The 20,034-nt window shown below is 40.6% G+C and overlaps 1 protein-coding gene across 8 annotated transcripts in view; it reads left to right on the forward strand.

The window, feature by feature from the left end:
• The window catches only part of DNM3 (dynamin 3), a 189,522-nt gene that overhangs the window by 131,365 nt on the left and 38,123 nt on the right, over nucleotides 1-20,034 (forward strand). For 3 of the 8 annotated variants that reach the window (XM_068952052.1, XM_068952048.1, XM_068952051.1), the window contains one exon: nucleotides 2,796-2,807. The exons of the other annotated variants lie outside the window; for them this stretch is intronic. In XM_068952052.1, the coding sequence (XP_068808153.1) occupies nucleotides 2,796-2,807 (12 nt within the window). The remainder of the gene's footprint in view (nucleotides 1-2,795; nucleotides 2,808-20,034) is intronic. 8 annotated transcript variants of the gene reach the window in all.

Genomic DNA, 20,034 nt, shown 5'->3' on the forward strand with positions numbered 1-20,034 from the left:
TTAGATTCCCCAATTATTTTAGGAATGAGCAGTGATGATGATGATTTTTTTTAAACAGGCTAAATACAAATGTAGCTGGCCACCTACCAGATGTCTGAGACTTTATCAGTACTTTTTTTAAAATTTTCAATGACCCTTCAGTGGGTCTAAGACCATCAGAAGTCATTTTAGAAAAAATAATTATGAGAGGTTATCTATTTAATTAGTAGGTTTGAAATATTATATTATTTCCTTTTCTTGCTCAGGTTTTAGTGATGTTAAAACAGTTAGCATATTGCTACATCTAATTTAATCTTTTATTCCGTGTCATTTGTAATATTCATACATTTTATGCTTTATCTTTAAGCAGGGCAGACTAGTTGGATTTCCAAATTTCTCTTCTGTCCGCCTGTCTTGTCCTTACCCCTAAAAATATTTTACTTCAAGAAGTTTTCTAAAGATTTTTTTGTTTTGTTTCTGTTTAAAGTTAACTTTGTTAAAGGAATCTTAGAGATATAAGATGAGAGATTTCTTTGCAGGATGAAAGTGAAGGGAGTCTTCGAAATTCAGTTCTCCTTTGAGCTGGAATTATCTTTACATTGCAAAAAGAGTGCGTGTTACTCTTCCAAAACCCTGTAGTCTGAAATTCATCCAGTAGTCCACTCTGCAGGCATAGCACGTTTCTGCAAGCTCTAGTCTTGCACCTTCAAGACTGGAGGTTCAAATGTGTACTGAAAAGCTGCTGAAGTTTTGTGCTTCGTAGAGCAGAAGTTCCAAGGCCTATGACACCTTAGAAGCTGCAGTATAACTTCAATAAAAATCAGCAGCATCTTTTTTCATTAAAATCATGTGCATGCTCATCAGTTTCAGATCTTCCTTTGACAATATAAAATAGTTTAGAGACATCAACTAGTCTTTTATTCTCCTTTAAAGGATTAAGGGCCCTGTTTTTGTGTAAGTGACACTGCCAGGGAGTAGGTGCAATTCTCACTTCAGTCCTTCCCCACAGCTTTGCAATCCCTGAGTTAAAAATGCAAAGAGGTATCCTAGCCCCTTCACAGGATGACCTTCTCACTGTTTCGCATGTACAAGTTACAGCTGGTAACTTCGAGTATCTGAGACTCTGGCACCAGAAGTAGAAAAATTGCTGCTAAGAAATGAAAAATAGATTAACAGTGCTATAAACCTGGAGTATTGCAGTGGTGAAGCTGGCCTGCTTTCTGTAACTGCCAGAGCAGTGCACACAGCCTGGAATTTGAAAGTTAAGCTGTGTGTTTTCATCAACAGTTCTGCTGCTCATGTACAAGAATGCTGATGTAAAACCCAACTCACTTGCCCTTAGTTGAGTTACCTCTGCAGTGGCAGGAATATTAGGAATTTGTCACTGTATTCAAGAGATTTGTTCTGAATCCTCCCTAGGAGCAAATCTCTCAACTAAGAATATTCATTTCTCTATTATTTTTCTAATAGTGCCACTTGAAATTGTATAATTACAGACGTGACGAGGCTCAACACTTACTGCCACGAACATGAAGACGTGCTCCACCTATTTGTCCCTAGTGCTAATTTAATTTGTAGGCTAAGTCCAAGGTTGCAAAATTTTTTTTTTCCTAAACAAAACTCCTCAATGTGTTAAAAATTAGAGGCCAGGTATCACTCCATTCCTCCTTTTCCTCGCTGCCTTTTGCCTGCCTTCCCTGGCCCTCTGCACATGCAGACACACACATTCATATATTCGCTCTCTTGTTAACTATCTTTAGCCACCCCAAGAAGCTGCTCCGTGAGTCCGTGAACTCTTTTGCAGTTTGCCAAGTCACCTCCTTCCCCCAGGAGATTTGCTCTTGTCAGGACGTGGGCTCTGACAGCCACCCGGATAGCAATGAATCAGTGTTTTTATTTTTCCAACCCATATGCAAGTCAGCTTCCTTGATATAAATCACACTGTGGCCAATTCACTTTGAAACGGGATATCCATTTACCAGCTGACATTACTGTTGGGTTTCTGTACTGATGCATCCAAACCTCCTTTTTAAAAAATTGACTACAACTTTATGACTAACCTTTCCAGACTGTATTTCTCAACTGTAGGCTGGTGTTTATTTTGGCTGACTTCCCACTGTATAATATACACTGTTCATGCCAGCTCATGGCAAAATTCTCAATTAAAAAAATAATAGCACAGATGTTCGTCATAACTTGTTCTGCACACTTTACCTTACTGGCACCATCCATTCCTTTTCCCCTCTCCCTTTATGCCTTTTCCTCCCTTTTTTTATTACTAATCTAAATATACAATATTTGCTTTTAAAAAAGCATTGGATAATGAAACTTTCCATTCATTGGCATGTTGTAGGGAGTGGCTGTCGTGAAAGGTAAGCAGACGTGTTTAGTGGGTTGCGTTGCGTAGTAGAAGTTCAGTGTTACCAATGCCTGAAAATCCCTCTGGCCTTGGTCCCATCCCCAGATCGTATCAGGCCTTATTTTCCCGTCTCTTGTATTAGTGTCCGTGGGCTTCCCTGGAGCCACTCCTGATTTACACTGAAGGAAGCAAAAGGAGAATCAGAACGTTTGGGTAGAGAGGAAATTTTGAAAAACACTGAATTTACAACTTCACCGAACATCTTCAATCCTTTGCGAATTTCCTGTGCTCCCCTGGAAGCCGCCTAACCAGAGGATTCAGTGAATGTTCTTTGAGTCAGTTCCTCATTTGGTTTGAGTGATTTCCAGAACTGTACAAGTTAGATGGAGTGCATGTAAAATAAATGTATCTAATGTTTCTTTTTTCCTCTTTTTCCTCCTTGCTGCGTCCTGCAAAGGGGAACAACAGAGTAAGTTCTTTGTCCTTTTACAAAATCCTTTTGTAACCTGCCTCAAGGGTTTTGTCAGGAAAATCAGTTTCTCTTGTGGTTCGCACAACTATTGCCTGCATACTCTTTAGAACAAACTCGTATTACAAATGCTGGTGCAAAAGTATCTTCTATAAAATTATTAACAGCTCTTTGTTTTAATTTTGGGGAAGGAGATGTGTTAAATGTTGCTGAGTGTTGTTTTTTTTAAGGCAGTTCAGTAAGAATGATGCTATAAAACAGTATTGGGACCAAAGCTTATGAAGGTATAGTAATAAAGACCTTCTGAGAAAAGGTTACTACAGTCTGATGAAACTCATTACAGCTGGATTTTTTGACCATACATCAAAGCTTGTATTAATGGGCAGTTATAAAAACCCAGCACTAAAGTCTTAAATAACAGATTTGCTGGCGTTGTTGGCTAAGCTGAACTAGATCAGTGTACTAGCTTTGAAGGTGCCTTAAAATGGATGGAGGAGGGTGGGGTCAACATTTGACTTGGCTTCTAGACCCTTGATGTGTTCCAGCTGGACAGCAGCAGAAGGGTGTGGGGTGTGGAGAGGGAGAACTGAAATATGCATGGTAGGTTTTTGAAACTAAGCAGCACATAAAAAGACAGTTTTGCTGATTTTGATCTGATAAACTAATAATCAGGCAGTTCCCAGGGCTGGTAGTTTTTATGCCGTTTTTACTGAGCTTGAGAGTGGAAATTGCACATCTCACACTTTGGAATATGATGCAGAGAGAGTTTGTCATACAGTGGAAAGAGGTTACATAGCTTTTGTGCTTTTTTTTTTTTTTTCTCCCTTTCCTCCTGCTTTGGTATATTAACCCTTAGGAAAGATGTATTTGGAGCATCAAAAGATGCTTCCTAGCAAATGTTGAAGCTAATCCGTGAACTATTGCCTGCTGCATCTCATTCTGAGGTTGAAGCATTTCTAGGGTATTTGGGAAAGACTTTAAAGTGGGTTTAAAATGTTCTGAAGGTTTGGAAGTTTGTCTGTTTTTCTTTTTTGTATTTTTAACCAATTTTTGACTCCTCTGTCTCCACAGTAGCTGGGCTCAGAAACACCAAAAATCCTTGGTTTTGTTGGCCAGTATGAAAAAAAAGGATTTTGGTGTTGGGTGGGGAGGAGTTAAGAGAAGTGGTGGCATGGGAAGAGGGACTTTACCTAGGAGATGATGTGAAGTGTAAATGTTACTGTGTTCACTTAAAATATCAAGCTGATGCTTATAATGTTTCTTTACCATATGCTGACTTTAGGCTGTGCTGCTGCAGTAAATGCTGAGTGCTGATCTGCAGATGAGGGAGAATTGACTCTAGGTGCTCAGTCAAGGGAATGGGGGTAGATGGGGCAGCAGGGAACTGGTGGGACTGGCAGAGCCTGGAGGTCAAGATTCGCGTGAGGAAGTTCTGTTCTCTCGAGACCTGAGCTATGAGGCACTCCAGAGAGGTCAGGACTAGCAGCACCTGAGATGGAGAGAGTTAGCTGCTAGCATAAGGCAGAATACATATAGGCAAGTACAGGAGAAACTTGTGAAGTTTGAGAGATGATGGAGCTGTTGCCTCTCCTTTTGCTTCAAGCAAGGAGAAGCTCTTGCTCTAGGTTCTCCCGCTGGCCTGATCTGTCAGCCAGAAGGTAATTCCAAGAAATCTCACTGAAAGCTGTCCTGATCTTTCCCTCAGACCTGATTCATCCTGAGGATCCTTGCATCATCACCTGTGTCCCCAGTCATCCCCCTCCTCTTTCACACAAGCCATTCAGGCTGGTTTCTGGGGGTTAAATTATCCCACTTAGGCAAGTGTAATTAGTCTGCAGCTGCCTGCAGGGGCTCAAACCCCGTAACCTATGAGACATTGGGAGACTTCTACCACCCGATTGCATGGAAAATGAAGTAGGTAAACCTGAGAGGTGATGACAAAGTTTGAGGAGGTGTTCTGAGGACTTAGGAGCAACAGGATCACAGTGATTTTGTAAAACAGCATAATCCTTCCTTACTCCTCTGGGCCTCTAGCAGAACTGTAACCCTCCTGTTACCTCTGCCTGATATAGCACTCACACGGTTGATCATGTCCTGTGTACATCCACCCATTCAAATTGTGGCTGCTTCTATTCCTCTGCCTTTAGGTTTGCACTCTTAAACTTACAAAAGTAAAAATAAACATTGGAGTAATGAGATCCTTAAAAAAATAAAATAAAATCAAGGAGAGGAGAGCAGGTTTACAATCGTCAGTGGGTCTACTAATCATTTTTATTTTTACTTTTTATTGTTGCACAATCATTAACGTAAGTGAGATTTCTCACGTGGTTAAAGATAAATATATCTTCAAAAGCTTTGTTGAATAAGATCAGTAAAGGGGTCGTTCAGAATGAGGTAACGGAGACCTACCTCATTCAGCAAACACATGTTGGCAAGCCACCTCTTACTAATATTAAAACTCCACTCCACTCTGCAGTCTCGCGTAGAGACAGGAGAGCACTGAGAAGCTGTTTCTAGCTTCAGTCCAGATACTGAAGACACGGGAGCTGAGTGTCTAAATACCTTGGAGGATTTGGATCTTCCCCTATGCATCTTCATCACCTTCACTAAAAACAAAACAAAACAAAACAAAAACCGTAGCCCTCCAGAGCATGCCATTTAAACAAACAAACAAAAAAACCCCACAAAACAAAAACCTCATGAAATCCATTTTAATTGCACTTATAACATGGATAAGTTAAAAGATAAGCTAGATGCTGGGTCCTTATGAAATTTTGATTCCAAATCCCTAGGTAGTTAAGCCATAGAAAAAAAAGGAAAGGGAAAAAAATGTTTTTAATATGAAGAGTTCACCTTTGCTTTGTTGTCATCAAGCCCTGAATTGGACAATCATTTCTGCTTGATTTGAAGAATCAAACACTTTAATGCTGTGATTAGACTTGAGAAAATCCAACCTAGAAAATAAAAGTCTCGTTAAACTCCTTTAGGTGGTATAGTGACTACAGTGTTCTTTTCCAAGTGCTTTGCATTACTGTACTTGCTGATAGCTTTTACAAAGCATGTAGAACTGAAGTATAACGAATAATGTATTTGCATCTTGGTTAGTGAAATTGTCACAATGTGGGGAAAACTGGGCATATGGAACATGTGCTGAATATAAAGTCAGTTAGCGTAATTTAGTTTGAATTTTCTCTTGAGAAAAACAAAATTCCTTTTGAAAGGAGAAGAAAAATACACAGGAAAATACTCTTCTTGCCAGGTCAGTTTGCTTGTTGTTCCTTAAAATAGTTCTTGGTGACATCTTAATTGCTTGGATTCAAGTCTCTGTTTTGGGAGGGGAGGGCAGGGTGAGGGGGGAAAAAAGGCTTTACCAAACCCAGATTCCAGATCAGCTACTTCATTAAAAAGACCAGATGTCCTGGTTTCTCTTGAGACAGTCCTGGAAAACGGGAACTTAGATTTAGTGGATGCAGGATACTCATTCAAGTTAAGTACATCACAACGGCTCTCTCTGTTCATCTATTTCTTGCTTGGCAGTTGACATGTAAATGGAGAAATTGTTCCAGAAGTCACATGTATCTTTGCGTAATAAAAGTGCTATGACGCTTCCTTTTTCCAATTCAACCGTATTTCGGTAGGGTCTTCATCCACCTCGTAGGTATAAAATCTGACTCAGCCGCTTACTGGCTGCGGTGATGTTGTATGAGTGCCCCAGCCAGATACAAACTGAAAGTAAGTGGTTCTGCTCTGGGATTGCTGAAGTCGGTGTTTGAGTTCAGTTCATAAGTTATAAAAAGTAAAGACTCATATGCATTTGCTGCAAAGTGAGAAATTGAAAAGCAAACTGTGCTGGTATGGTGGAGGGCAAAACAGTGTAGATATAAGTGTAAACTGTGCGTTTACTATTTTTGACAATTTTTTTTTTTTTTTAACAAACTAACACATTTTAGAAAAGGAAGGCATTGAATTCTAAAGAAAGAAGAATCCGCTCCAGTTACGACAAACTTGGTTTTAGGCCAACTAGATTTAAAAATAACTTTTCAATGAAGAAGTGTTAAAATATTTTTTAAAGTGGAAAAATGCCATAATTTCAGAGACAATGTTTCAGTCATTGCTTTGAACAGATGAATTGAATTTTACAATGAAGTCACGGTGTAAAGGAGCAGAGCAAGAGAGTGAGTGTGCATGCGCACACATGCTCGGTCAAAAGCAATCCAGACTACATGGAGGAAAGGAAATGGCAGGCTGTTTTTCACTCCCTTTCTTGCTGCCTCACTGTTTCAAGGATGTGAGAGCAAATGTTTCAAATAAAAACTATCTTCTCCTTCTCCTGAATACTTACTAGTTCTAACAAAACATAGATGCAGCTAGTGCCTTGTTCAGCAAATGGCTGATGACTTTAATGCCAGAAGCCCAGGAATAGTTCAGCCCTGTTTTGTGTTCTGAAGAGTAAAATAATCCCTGGCATGAGAGAGTTAAAAATGTACAGGGGAAAAAGAGATTCATAGTATTGCATCAGTCGCACTGACTGTAACAAGATGCAGGCTAACCAACTGAATGATTTCAAAACCAGTCCCAGCGAAGCTGGTAACTGCCTATCAGGGGTCGGGGGTTCAATAGCTGTCGCAGGGTTTTACATTTCTGCTATTAAATGGACCTGCTGACATTAAGCAAGCTTCAAGAAATTTAGAAATGAGCAAACATTTTTTATTTCTCTAATGTATTCATGGTGGGCTCTTTACTGTGCTTTTGGCAAGGTATCTGCATATTGAAAATATTTTGAAATTCTTCATTTTTTACGGCGCAGCTAATTTCTGCACCACTTCCAGCCTTATGAACGATCTCATTGAAGCTGTACAGAAAGGTGAAAACTCTGACTGTAAAGTTTCAGATTATGGAGCAAGACTTTCAGTCCTGTTCTGGACGTGTGTGCTTATTGAAAGGGCTGGCAAGTGAGATTTGCCCTGGGGCAGGCAGTGCAGAAGGCCAACCTCCAAAGATGCTTTCCTAGCCCAGGCAAATGAGTGCAGAGGGTTGGCTGGCAGAGAAGAGGGGTGCGTCTGGACTGTGCTGCACCACCCTGTTACAAAGATCCTTTGGCCTCCTGGACTGGTACTGGCATCTCCAGGTCTCAGGGTGGCCATGGTCAGGAAGGTCCGATTGCCTCTCTCTCACTTCCAGTGCAACACTAGGGTGTCTCCCACAAGGAGAACTGAACAGAAGGTGAAACCCACTAGCAAATATCACAAGATTTTGGGATGATCCTGGAATATCTTCCTTGTCTTCCAAGACACAAAAACCTACTCCTGAGTAGGACTTCTTAAAAAAAAAAAAAAAAAAGTAATGGGGAGTCAAAATAAAAATTTGAAATAAAATTTTCTGCCAGAAATGTCACCAAGCTCACACTTCCATAGCATTTAAAACGTAACAGGAAATATAGTCATTGGACATGAGGGTGGAGGGCAGTTGGTAAACAGCCAGATATTTCTTTTCTCTCTTTCATTTGCCACAGGCAACAAGATAGTTGAGTCAAACTGGATGCTGTTTTCCCTGTCTCCTTTTTGGAGAAAAACTAAGATGTGCGACGTCTAATATGATTCCTGGTTTCATCCTCGATTTTTTTTAACCTATCCTACCTATTTTGTTTGTGGAAATAGGTTTATAATTAGTCTCTACATGGACAGAAAAACTCAAGTCTCATTTTCTGAGTGCAATATCCTCCATTCTGAAACTTCATTCTCATTTAACTCTCCATTCATGCTGTCATTTGCTCCTGTTCTGCTGTCACTCTACAGCTCCTGTCCCACCTGTCGTGGCCTTTTCTTGGTTGATGTTTTCTCTGTCCTTCTCTACTTGCTGTACATGTATGGTACTTGATGTATCAGCTGCACTAATTTGGGAGAACCTGGTTTTGTTGCTAGGAAAAACTGCCAGTGTACGTTTTGTGCTGTTTGGTATGAGCAATTCTTTCACATTGGTGATCTTTGTTGTTCTTAAAACTCCTACTCCTGCAGTTGAGAAAGAAGCAGTCTTACTCACTCTTCTCCTTTACGTTCTCTCAGTAAAGGTGTTTGTCTTTTGTTTTCCCCTAGTTTCTCATTTTCCTCTTTTATAACCAAATTATTTGTAATTCAAAGATAGAATTAGGCATGTTTAAATATCGTACGAAGTTCAAGTAACATATATGAAGTTATTTGGATAGATAAAAGCTCTGTGGCATGTAGATACAAAATTTCCGTGAGCCATTACACAAAGTATCAGGCTCATACTAGACCCTTTACACAGCAGATATTCAAACTTTTCAGTCATATATATTGTGTGATATTATCTCACGTTTGGCAGTTGCTCAGTTTCTGCACTGAGCAGTACAGCTAAGGGCATTTAGGGAAATCAATTGAAGAGAGGAATTCAGAGCATGGAAGGTGAAGTGCATTGGTAGAATTAGTCTTACTGAATGTGATTTGCCTTTCAGTTGTAGCTTGGTGGTTTTAAACTTTGATTTGCAGATGTTGATGTTTGCCAGTGGAAGCACAGACCCCTGTATAGTGAATGGAAGCCTTTCCAGTCACAGGTTAGTTGTCGCTAGCTGTGTTCTGCAGATACTGTGGAAGTAGTCTGTAGCTATTCAGGACCACAGGCTGAAAACACCTGCTGCAGCATAATTCTAAATTGTACTTATTAAGGGTACCTGGATGATTTGCATAGGTAAATTCCCAGAAGCATTGCAAGCTAGATTGTCCTTAGCACTGCTATGAAGGCATTGAAGAAAAGGGCAGAGGCAGCCCCTTTATCTGCTTTTGCAACTGCATGCAGTCAAGCCTCTTCAAATAGCTCAACCTCTCTTCCACGTCACCTGTGACCCAACAGATGTGGCTGCAAACACCCAGGAGATAGGAAGTTTTCATGCCAGCTCTGCACTCCAAGCAGCTCTTTGGGCATGGTTCCTTGCTGTTACTTCACTGAGGGCTTCAGTGTAGGTGACGGTCTAACTCTGTGAATGACACCAGCAAACAGCTTGAAATGAGTAGGAGTCTATAGCCATGATACTTTGTCGGAGAGGGTTATACATGAACCAGAGTTAGGATAGTGCGTTTGAGTGAATGTATGTCTCTATGTTGGTATACGTAACCAATGTCCCATGCAAAGGGAACTACTTAACCTTTACCTATAGAATGGCTTCTAGACCAATGGCTTCCAGCTGAGAGCTCAGAGCTGATTAAATACAATGTTGTCTGCAGTCCATAACACTGTCTGTGTTGTCCTTGGGATGGTGAAAATTGGTGCCATTGCTTTAGGAAGCTCATCTTTCAGCTGTCTCTGAGCATTTGAAAACAGCTCTTTCTATCTGCACTGTTTGTTATACAGTGCTGTGCAGGAAATACCTCTTAAACCGATGAGTTAATTCCTATGCTTAGAAATGGTTTAATTGCAACCCCCATAGGTCACTGAAAGGCTGGAAACATGGGTGAAATACTGGGCATGATAAATTCAATGGCAAAACTTCCATCAACTTCCAGAGGGCTAGGATTTCATCTGTTGTGAGTCTGAGTGTTGTCTTTAGCATTGGATATCTTTTAGGGGACTGCGTTTCCCCCTGCTGCTTTCTGCAGTCTGATTAGTGTTCTGCTAACACAAAGTTCTCCTTTCCTAGAACCAATCTTGGCATTGTCTGACTAGGGCTGTGATTTCTGCCTCATGTCATGTTTCTTCTATTTGATATAGTTACATCTTATTTGTACAGTTTCTTTTGTGAGCCACAGCATGATGCTTTTCTAGCAGCTGTTGTTAATATTATGAATAGATACTATTTGTCTAGAAGCCATAGTTGTGGACCAGGGTCCCATTTCACACACTTTAAAAACATGGTTCCTGGCTTACAGGAGCTTACAAAGAATGAGACGAGAATAGGTGGATACTTACTGAGCAGTGTCCTGTCTGCATTCTTGTTAGAGGTTTGTTGCTAGCTATTGAGTGTGTCTGGAAATAGAGGACCTTAAGGCAAACTACCTGTTTGCCAGTGGTCTGACTAACAGAAGACATGGGATTTAAGATTATTTTGTTACTAAAGAATTCCATACAGAAGGAGCATGATTTCTTTCCACTGGAGTTCTCTCTTCAAGCCTGAGAAGGCAGTATTGCGAGCTGTTTGGAGCAGGCTTAGCCAGCTGTCTTCATCTTCTGTTCTTTAAAAATATCTTGCTCCAACTTCTTTTGAGTATAAAGTGATTTCTTTGTGGCTGTCTTTTAAGAACAAGCAGTGATTAATCCTTCTGTTCTACTTATTTACCAGGCTCTTTGCAAGTCATTTTGAAAATGTGACCAGTTCACTTGAGTGTCCCTCCTTAGCTGGTGGATTAGAAGCATCTCAGCTTAATGTATAATTGGAAATTTGCTCAAGTGATTTTGTTGGGTTAGTTGTTCAAGTGGTTTAAAATCAGTAATCTTGGTGAACTAGCTTTGATGTCAGCATGCGTATGAAGTTCTCCATCCTCTTTTTGGTTTAATGAGGGAGAAAAGGAAGAACTTTGGAACTTGATTATACCCAAGATATCATGTGTGTATAAGAGTATGTTCAAAGAACTGTGGTGTCTTTGCTCGGATACACTGAATATATTTTCTCTTTGTATACAAGTATCAAAATTTTCCTGTCAAAATGCAGATCTTTTCTGATAGGATCTTGCTGGGGAATTGCAAGTATTACTAAGCCTCTGAGTCTAAGTAGAAACAGATTATTCCTTCCAAGTCTGAAGCTTTTGACTGAGGACTACTTCACAGTCTCCCTTTGTAGGCAGTGTGACCTTGGAAGCAGAACCTCAGTCATCCTGCCATAGTCACATCACCCAAATTCATTTCACTGGAGGACTTCCTAGGTAATTCTTTATCGGCAACATGACAGTAACACGGGGAAACTCAAACTTACAGTGGAATACTTAAATACACATCCTTTCTTTCTCTGACAGAGCTCAGGAAAGTTGCCATTCCATAGTAGTCGAATGATGCAACACTTCTCAGAATGACCTGTTTTCCTCTTGTATATTCCTGGGTTTTGAGGCAAAGTCCTTCCTCCCTGTGCTCTTTCTAGCTGAATCCTCCATGTCTGATGATGGAATGATTTATCTGGCATAAAAGATGCTCCTATTTTAAAGCAGGTGCTTATATCTTACTTGCCCCTGCAATTTCTCTGTGTGAAGCTCATGCTTCACCAGTATTGGAAGCCTTTCAGCTGTTCCTTCACAGATTTTTTAAAAAAATATACTTTATCAGGTGTAGAAAAGCATTAAGCTACCTCCCAGAGTTTACAGATAAATGGCGTGTTTGCGACAATCTTTCTGGTTATTCCAAAATCAACCCCTAACTGAAACTGGAAAATTGCAGTTCAAATACCAGTGATACTACCCCTTTTGTTGCTGAGCATTTTGGTAAAAACACTGCTTTACTATGGTAACTTCACAGTCCCTTAAGGATTACTCTAGGATACTTCCAACTGTCATTTTTTTTCTCGGCAAGTTTCTGGCTGTATCCCTGAAAACTTCTGGGGGCTGCGAGGGATCTGCAGCAGCTGAAAATATGGGGATCAGCATAAATTGAAATAAAATCAGTGTGAAAAGGAATAACTTTCGGCAGGGAGTGTTTCTAGGCAGGTTATTGTGTCCACATGCACATTTCATGAGCTAAAAATTCATTAGAGAGAGAGAGGAAATAAATTAATGTGAAGTTGCTACCAACTTTTCAGTCTGCCTTCCTGGACTTCTGCAAAAACTAGGAGGCTTTACTGCAGAATGTAAGCTCTGCTTGACACAGAATATCTGTGCTTTTGTTAATATTTGTACCTGGACTCTCCAACAGTAGAGTTTTTAGCCCATCCAAAATCCGGTGTCACAACGTTCAGATCTGATTGTTTGTTTGGAAACCACTGTGATCTCTCTTATTTTTATGAACTTATTTTACTGAATTTAAAATCTCTTTGCTGGAAGATATCCTTTAAAACACACAACATGCCTCCAAAATGTTGTGCTAAGTTTAAAAACAAAAAAAACTCGTAACCGAAGAACTATACATTGGAAGTCAAATTCTTTGCATACAGCACTATTTCTTGCTGTGTGTCTGATAACATATTCTGGAGAGGCTGTTCATGCAGAGAGCTTTTCATTCAGTTTCTCTGGGTGTAGTACGGCAGGATATTTGCATCCGTAAACATTTAGTTGTAAAAGATGAAGAGTGTATTGAAATCCAGGCATTTGTATTGCTTGAGAGTACAACTGCATGTAGTCACTGGAGAAGCCCTGTCCAATGCTGTAACAAAAAACATTCTTTTCACATTTCTTCCCAGTTTCATTAGACATGTCATACAAGAGCTAGAATATGAGGCGAATTTTTCAGGGAGCCACGGCACTTCTTACTGTTTTTTGGGTTTCCTAAAGAGAGCTGTGCTCAGTAGGTTGTTCTGCTGCCAAAAGTTTTATCATGTGGAGCGAGTATCGTAACGGAACAGACGCCACCATCTTCATGTGTTTTTAGACATGTTATTTACTGGGGTTTCCCTAAGAAAGCTTAGGAATTCTTTCCTTATGAGTCACTAACCAAGTGATTGTTTTTATATAAACTTTCCTTCAGCTGGTTAGAGTTGGAACACAGTGTCTTCTGCTCCTTCTGGGGTCTGACTTTTCTCTTAATTTCCTTTAACGGTTGTTCCTGCAGCCAACAGGATGATTTAAACCTGGTGGCCTTCCCACCCCCTCTCCCCTTTCTGATTTCCATGGTCTTGAAAATCACTGGTGCAGCCAGCAGACGAGCTGGTGGCAATCATAATTTGTGCATAATTCCACTCTTCAGCTTTCTGCCTGGTGGTGCTTTTTGAACTCTGCACCTTACATGTGGCTTAGGCAGAATGTGTTTTGACACTAGCCAAATTGGAGTATGTATTTAATATGCTGAAATTAAAACAAAAAGTAGATGTTTGACTTCAGCTGCGTAAAGGTTAAAAGCTGTGAAGCACTGTGTTTCCATAATGGAAATCACTAAAGCTGGAGAGACACATGCATTCTCTTGCATACCCCTGAATCCTTTCCCACCCTCCTTCAGCGGCTGCAGCGGAGTTGTCTTTTGCCAGCTGAGTGGTGTACAGTCACTTTTAATTACCTCCTTCCACTCCTTTTGATTTCAAGCCCAACTGATGGCGCCAGGGGCTGAACCACAGGGAGATCTCCGGGCAAGTCCTGTGTATGTCAGGCAGCCTTGCCAGGCAGAATCTGTACAGCCCGCTGCACTACCTCGTGGTGTTTTCATTATGACATTTTAATTTTTTAGCCTGACAGGAGCTATGTTAAAATTTAGTGATTCTGTAATGCACTTATACATATGAAATTCCAGGTTATGGTCACAGACTTCTCTTCTGGTGCCTGACATCTCTTCAGATATTTATACTCTGTGTGTACATGTGTGTAATTATATGTTTGTTTGACCATGTAGGTAAAATATCCTGTGTATAGAGGTTTCTTAAAATACACGGCATTATTTTAAGCCAGTAAGTATGCAAAATTCTTTGAGTCTTTTTCATAATCCAAGATTGGATTTCTTTATTTTTACAGGAACAGGAATGGTTTAGCTGGAATGAAAATGTTCATTCCACTGCATCATTAGCTACAGGCAATCTTGAGTTGAAGCCTTTCCCATTTTTCATATTAAAGCCCTAGTAGTTTGACTATTAATCAACACGTAGGGATGAATTTCTGGGGTTAAAAGAGCTTGTCTGCATGCTTCTCATCTAAGCTGAACTCTTTCTCTCTTTTTTCTTATAAAGGAGGGTTAGCCAGAAAATAAATTGTGCTTTAAAGTTCACCTCCTATCATTCTCCTCCAGATAAACACCCTAGAAATTTTCCCTGGACAAACATGGAGATATAGCTGGAGTAGCAGATCCTCAAATGTGTCATTTGATCCTCTAACAATTCTAAAGTAACCTTCTGTTAGAGTGGATTAGTTGCTGACGTGGTGTTTGTCTCAGGTGTGATATCTAGTACTGAAGGTCCAATCCCGTGTTCTTTTATCAGTTTAAATGGGAATTTGTGGGTCTCGAGCAAGGTTTTTCTTCCCTTCTCCGTTACAAGGAAGCCATAACCAATGGTCCATGTGATAATGCAAACATAAAGCCCTCTGGTCAGCTCTTTACCTGCTTTTCAGCAGCCTGCTTTTCTTATGCAAGGGTCACGTGTTCTTACCAAGCTGGCAATGGCTTCTGGAGAGGTGACAGAAGTCAACCTCTGGGACCAGCTCGCTGTACTGGCAGAGGCAGTTTTTGTTTGCTCCTTCTGTGATTCAAGTCAGTCTCTCTTTGTAGCCAGGCCCCTCTCCTCCATGCATACAAGCCTGTAGAAGGTGATGATTCATAGGACTGATCCTCCGGTTCAGAGAAAGGAGTGGGAAAATCGCACTTAGAAGGGAAGGAATTTTCTACACCACTTCTCTATGCTGATCACGCCAGGCTCCTTATATCACTCTTCACAGGCCTGAGGAACACAAAGTGCTCCTCCAGCCCACCCTGAAGAAAGTGGTCCAACAACAGTCTCCATGCCAGGTGGCTTCTTAAGAAAGCAGGTCTTTTCCAAAGGCCACATTCATCCTTTCCCAGGCCCAAGTAAGCAGCAGCATGGGGCTGATCAGGGTATACATGGGAGTTTTCGGTGACCACTAACTAAGTACCTTCACTTTTTCCTCCCAAATATACTCCCCAGCTTAATGGGAGAGCTGACCCAAAGCCCTTTGCAGCTCTGAGGCAGGGGAGTATGCTTTGGAACATGGACAAGAGCCTTGTAGGGGAGGAAGGAAAAGAGCCATATAGTTCATATAAGACATAGAGCTCTTTCAATTTAACCATCTAGTGGTCTGAAAGACTGCAGGGCTATGTCCTGCAGAGGCTGAAAAGCAGTTTCAGCGCTGTGCAATAAAATCCTTTTGTTCCGGCCATACTGTTTCATTTGTCTATTCAGGAAATACTGCAGCAACCCTGGAAAGAAAGGAAACGTAAAACGCATCTTTCACCAGAACGCACATAGCCTGCTCTGTCAGTGATCCAGACAAGATCTCATCAGTAGCTTACAAAAAGCTATTATCCCTACTGGACCTGCATTGCTTTAAACAGCGATTACTAGCTCATTTGATCTTTTCAGGGCCACATTATACTGGTATCTCAAAATTATCTCATGGTTAGAGGCAGTAGAGCTTTCTTTTCCTTTGTTATTGCTACCTGATGAGCTTACAGTCCAGAGCAGCAGCTCTAATCAGTCTGTCCACATATAACTATTATTTTATCCCATTTCTGTTTTTCCAGTCCTTGAAGTTGTCCGTATCTTTCAGGTCACGGTTGCAGTCCCCCACTGTGTGGACAGTGCCTCACAATTTTGTGTCACGGGCAGCAAATTTAACTGGCAAGTTTGTTCTTTCAGTAAGACTGATCTGTGGGACACTGATGAAATCCTTCAAGGCTACTAGTTCCTCTTCCAATACTATCAATTACTTAATGTTAGTTTCTTACTGTACTGTTCTTCCATTAATGCCCATCTTATTTACCAGCTTATTATTAATGCCCATCTTATTATTATTAATGCCCATATTATTATTATTAATGCCCATCTTATTATTATTAATGCCCATCTTATTTACCAGCTTATTATTATTACCAGCTTATTAATGCCCAGCTTATTTACCAGTCTCCTAAGGGTATCACTTTACTGAAGCAAAGATCTATCAAGCTGTCCTTATTCAGGAAATCAGTTAACTTACTAAGCAAATCTGGCATGTTCTGCCATCTTGCTTTATTTCTGCTTATTTGCTTGTTTCCTTTGAAGCCATCTTTCTTTTAAAGTATGTTCAAAAGCCTTTCTAGACAGTTAAGGTTAGACTAACAGACCTGTACTTACTTTCATCATCTTTTCTCTTCTTTTGCTGAATATGGGCCTGCACTTGCTGTTCTGAAGGCCCAAGTACCTTGCTGATACTTTCATACGGTTGATTTTTGTCTCCACTCTGTGGGCAGTAGCAGGAGCTGACTTTTTTAGCCCTAGAGGGACCTGATGATCAGATAGGCATGTAAATCAATGAAAAATTTTGAAGATAATGCACAATGTAATTGTCATTTTTGAAGGTACGGATTTACTTACTCATTGCTTCCCTTCTCATCTCCTGTCCAGGTTAGGAAAGAACAATGTGGTAAGTTTTGTTTCTCCTGAGACAGTTGGTACAAGAGTAGAAGAGCCTTTATTTGTGAAACCTTGGTGGCCTGAATACTTAACTGCTGTGAGGAACCCAGTGAAAATCATCTTGTCAAACAGCAGGCTTCAGGGCTGAAGAGTCAAATTTTCCCCTGCTCTGGCTCTGATCTGGATGACAAGAAACCGCCCATGACAACCATGAGGAGCTTTAAGTAGTGTTTCTGGCTCCTGTGACATAGTAACATTTTCTCCTTTGAACTTACCATTAAGTCAGCACCCTGAAATTCAGCCTGTGATTCAAGACCATGATCTCTCCTCCATACCTTCTTTGCTCCTTACCTGGCATTCAACAGATTTTCTTTTTCAAGTTTTTTCATTTTCACACTGGTTCAGACCCCATTCCTCCCCTCAAGACTTCCAGACATCTGATCACAGTCCTTCAGGCTTTATCTGTCAGTGCATGTTTCATGTAAGTCTCCCCTTTCTCCAGTCATGGTCTGGACACACCTGGTTGTAGATTTTCTTGCCAATAATCACTGCCCCTGCACACGTATGTGTTGTCTGTGTGTGCGTTTAAGGAAGTAGGCATTTGTAGGCATCTATTAAATTGAAATGTCTTAGCATACTCTTAGGTAAGTTTATCTCTAATTTGAGAGAGTATTAGGCACAAATAGGTGTTGTTTGATGTGATGTGGAATATGTAATCATCAATTGAAAAATCTGTATCCTATCAGTTGCCTTGTCAATACTTCCAATCTCAGAATGCATTTGGTATCCAAAACCTGTAGTGTTAAACCTTTTGTAGTCCATGCTGAACATGTGAAAAATCAGTACTTTTCTTGTGTTTGCATGGGATCTTTGTTCGCTGTGATTAATGATCCACTAACAGTGGCGAGTACAAGTTCAGTGCAGTGTACAAAGTGCCTTTGATGCCAGACATTCTACAGTGCTGTACAAAAACTAAAGCTAATAGTTGTAAGCCTGAGAGGACTGGAATGTTTTCAATTTACTTTTAAACAAATGATTTTATTGTGCCATTCTCACATGGGAGCAAATTCCACAGCCTTAGTGCCACATTAGACAAAGGTTTTTTACCTGCTGATTTCTGTTTGTACTTGGAGAAAAGAAATTAACCTCACGTAGGAATTGGGGGGAATAGGACAGAACTATTAAAATTGGGGGGAATTGTGCCAAGGGCTTCACTGAGAGCAGAACTGGCTGCAGTCATACGGGATGTAGCTGACGGTGGATTTGTGGTGCCGAGTGGACTTCCAGGAATTCTATATTCCTGAAAATCAAACTCGTGAAGGGCACCTGTAGGATAACTTTAAATCCAGTTTTGCCTCTCCTGACATGTAAGAAAGCCTTTGTTGTAGTCTGGTTATACGCCAGTGGAAATCAGGAGGAAGATTCCTGCCACTTCAGTTGGAGATGACGAGGCCCAACTGCTAAAAGTAACAGTTCTGGAATAAGTGATGGGAGTCTGTAGCAATTCAGGAATGAGATCTCCTGACCACAGGGAAGTATCTCTGAGGTCACCACTTTGCTGTGGTAATGGTAAAGAAAAGATTTTCAGACTAAGAAATAGAAGATTTCAATGAATGAATCTGTAATACTTTTAGGATGGCCTAATATATTTTTACAAATTCATGGTATTTACAGAATGCCTAAATAAGGAACATGGATCCATTCAGCATTGTTCAAAGGTAGAGACTCTCTACAGGTAATAAATAAGTGCATCATATTCTTCTAATAAGTATAATATAGAATCCTTTTCAGTAACTTTCGATCAAAACACAAGTGTACATTAATTACTAACAGAACCAAAAGCACTGCTTTTTTAAAGGGCTAACTAGGCTTTCTTTTTTTTCAAAGTAAGTCTTCTTTTACTAGGTTTTTGTTTTGTGCATGTTGTATGATTTTACTGCTTTATAAATCTGTAAGCATTCAAGAATCAGTGGGTTTTGTTCCAAAGGAGGATACTCCAAAAGGTTCTGTAGACTATCAAGAAAGATGGAAAAAAGGGCCTTAGAACTATTTCCATTTAGACTTGTAAGGCAAGGGAATCCTGTCCAGTTTGTTTCTCCTTGCTTGGTCCTCCTTTTTCACAAAAATGCTGCATGTTAATCATTACTGGAAGGAAACCATAGAGAGTGACAGCCAAATGCTGCCAGGAGTCAAAGCTGAGATCGGAAGTATACCAGCCTGCTAGTTTTTCTTGAGAGTGCTGGGAAGCTTGTGGTGGGGAGGTAAAGGCTGTGCTAGTTCCTTCCCAGGTGATGCCTCTGCATGGCTTATTTCCATTAGATTAATGATTTTGTTAAAAATCTGAGTTTTCTGAAAAGTAGACGATGTGTTTCAGGAGCTTTTGTGTGAGCTGGGCTGGATGTTCCTGGGCTGCGGCTGTCCATGCTGTCCGAGCAGCCGCGAGCTTCCTGGGCAGTGCCATCAGATGCCCAGGTGACCTGTTCAATGGCCATCTCAACATGTGGCAAGGGAATATCACCAGGGGCTAAGGCTGTATTAGCCATTACCCCAGAAGGGGTAGAGTAAGGAGAAATTATGTGCTTTTGCCTAAGAGTTCTCAACTCAATCTCTAATCGCTCGCTTCCTGCCCATCTGGAAATGCAAGCCCCCAACCTGCAAAATGTCTTGGGAAAAGAGAGGAGGGAATACGTTGCAGTGGAAGCATCTGATCCCTTTTTCTCCCAAATGCCTGTGTTCGGTAGGGGTGTAATCTGTGCTTAAAGGCTATTCCCTGTGCGCCCCCAATTTGGCAGGCACGTGGTTAGGGAACACAGGCTCTGAAGCCAGAGGGTGTCTCAAATGTAATGATATTTGAGTCTCACAATGCAGCTCTTACTAATCCATGAGTCTTAATATGGCCATAAGGCCATAAATACAGAGATTTTGACCTCAAAGCCTTTGAGTGTGTTTAAAAATAGCTCACCCATCCTCATTTTATCACTTCATATACTCTGACACAATTTTGGAACCTGCCTCCATCCCATCTAGCAGGGG

This window comes from Struthio camelus, chromosome 8, assembly GCF_040807025.1.
Source record: "Struthio camelus isolate bStrCam1 chromosome 8, bStrCam1.hap1, whole genome shotgun sequence".
Taxonomy (NCBI): Eukaryota; Metazoa; Chordata; class Aves; order Struthioniformes; family Struthionidae; genus Struthio; species Struthio camelus.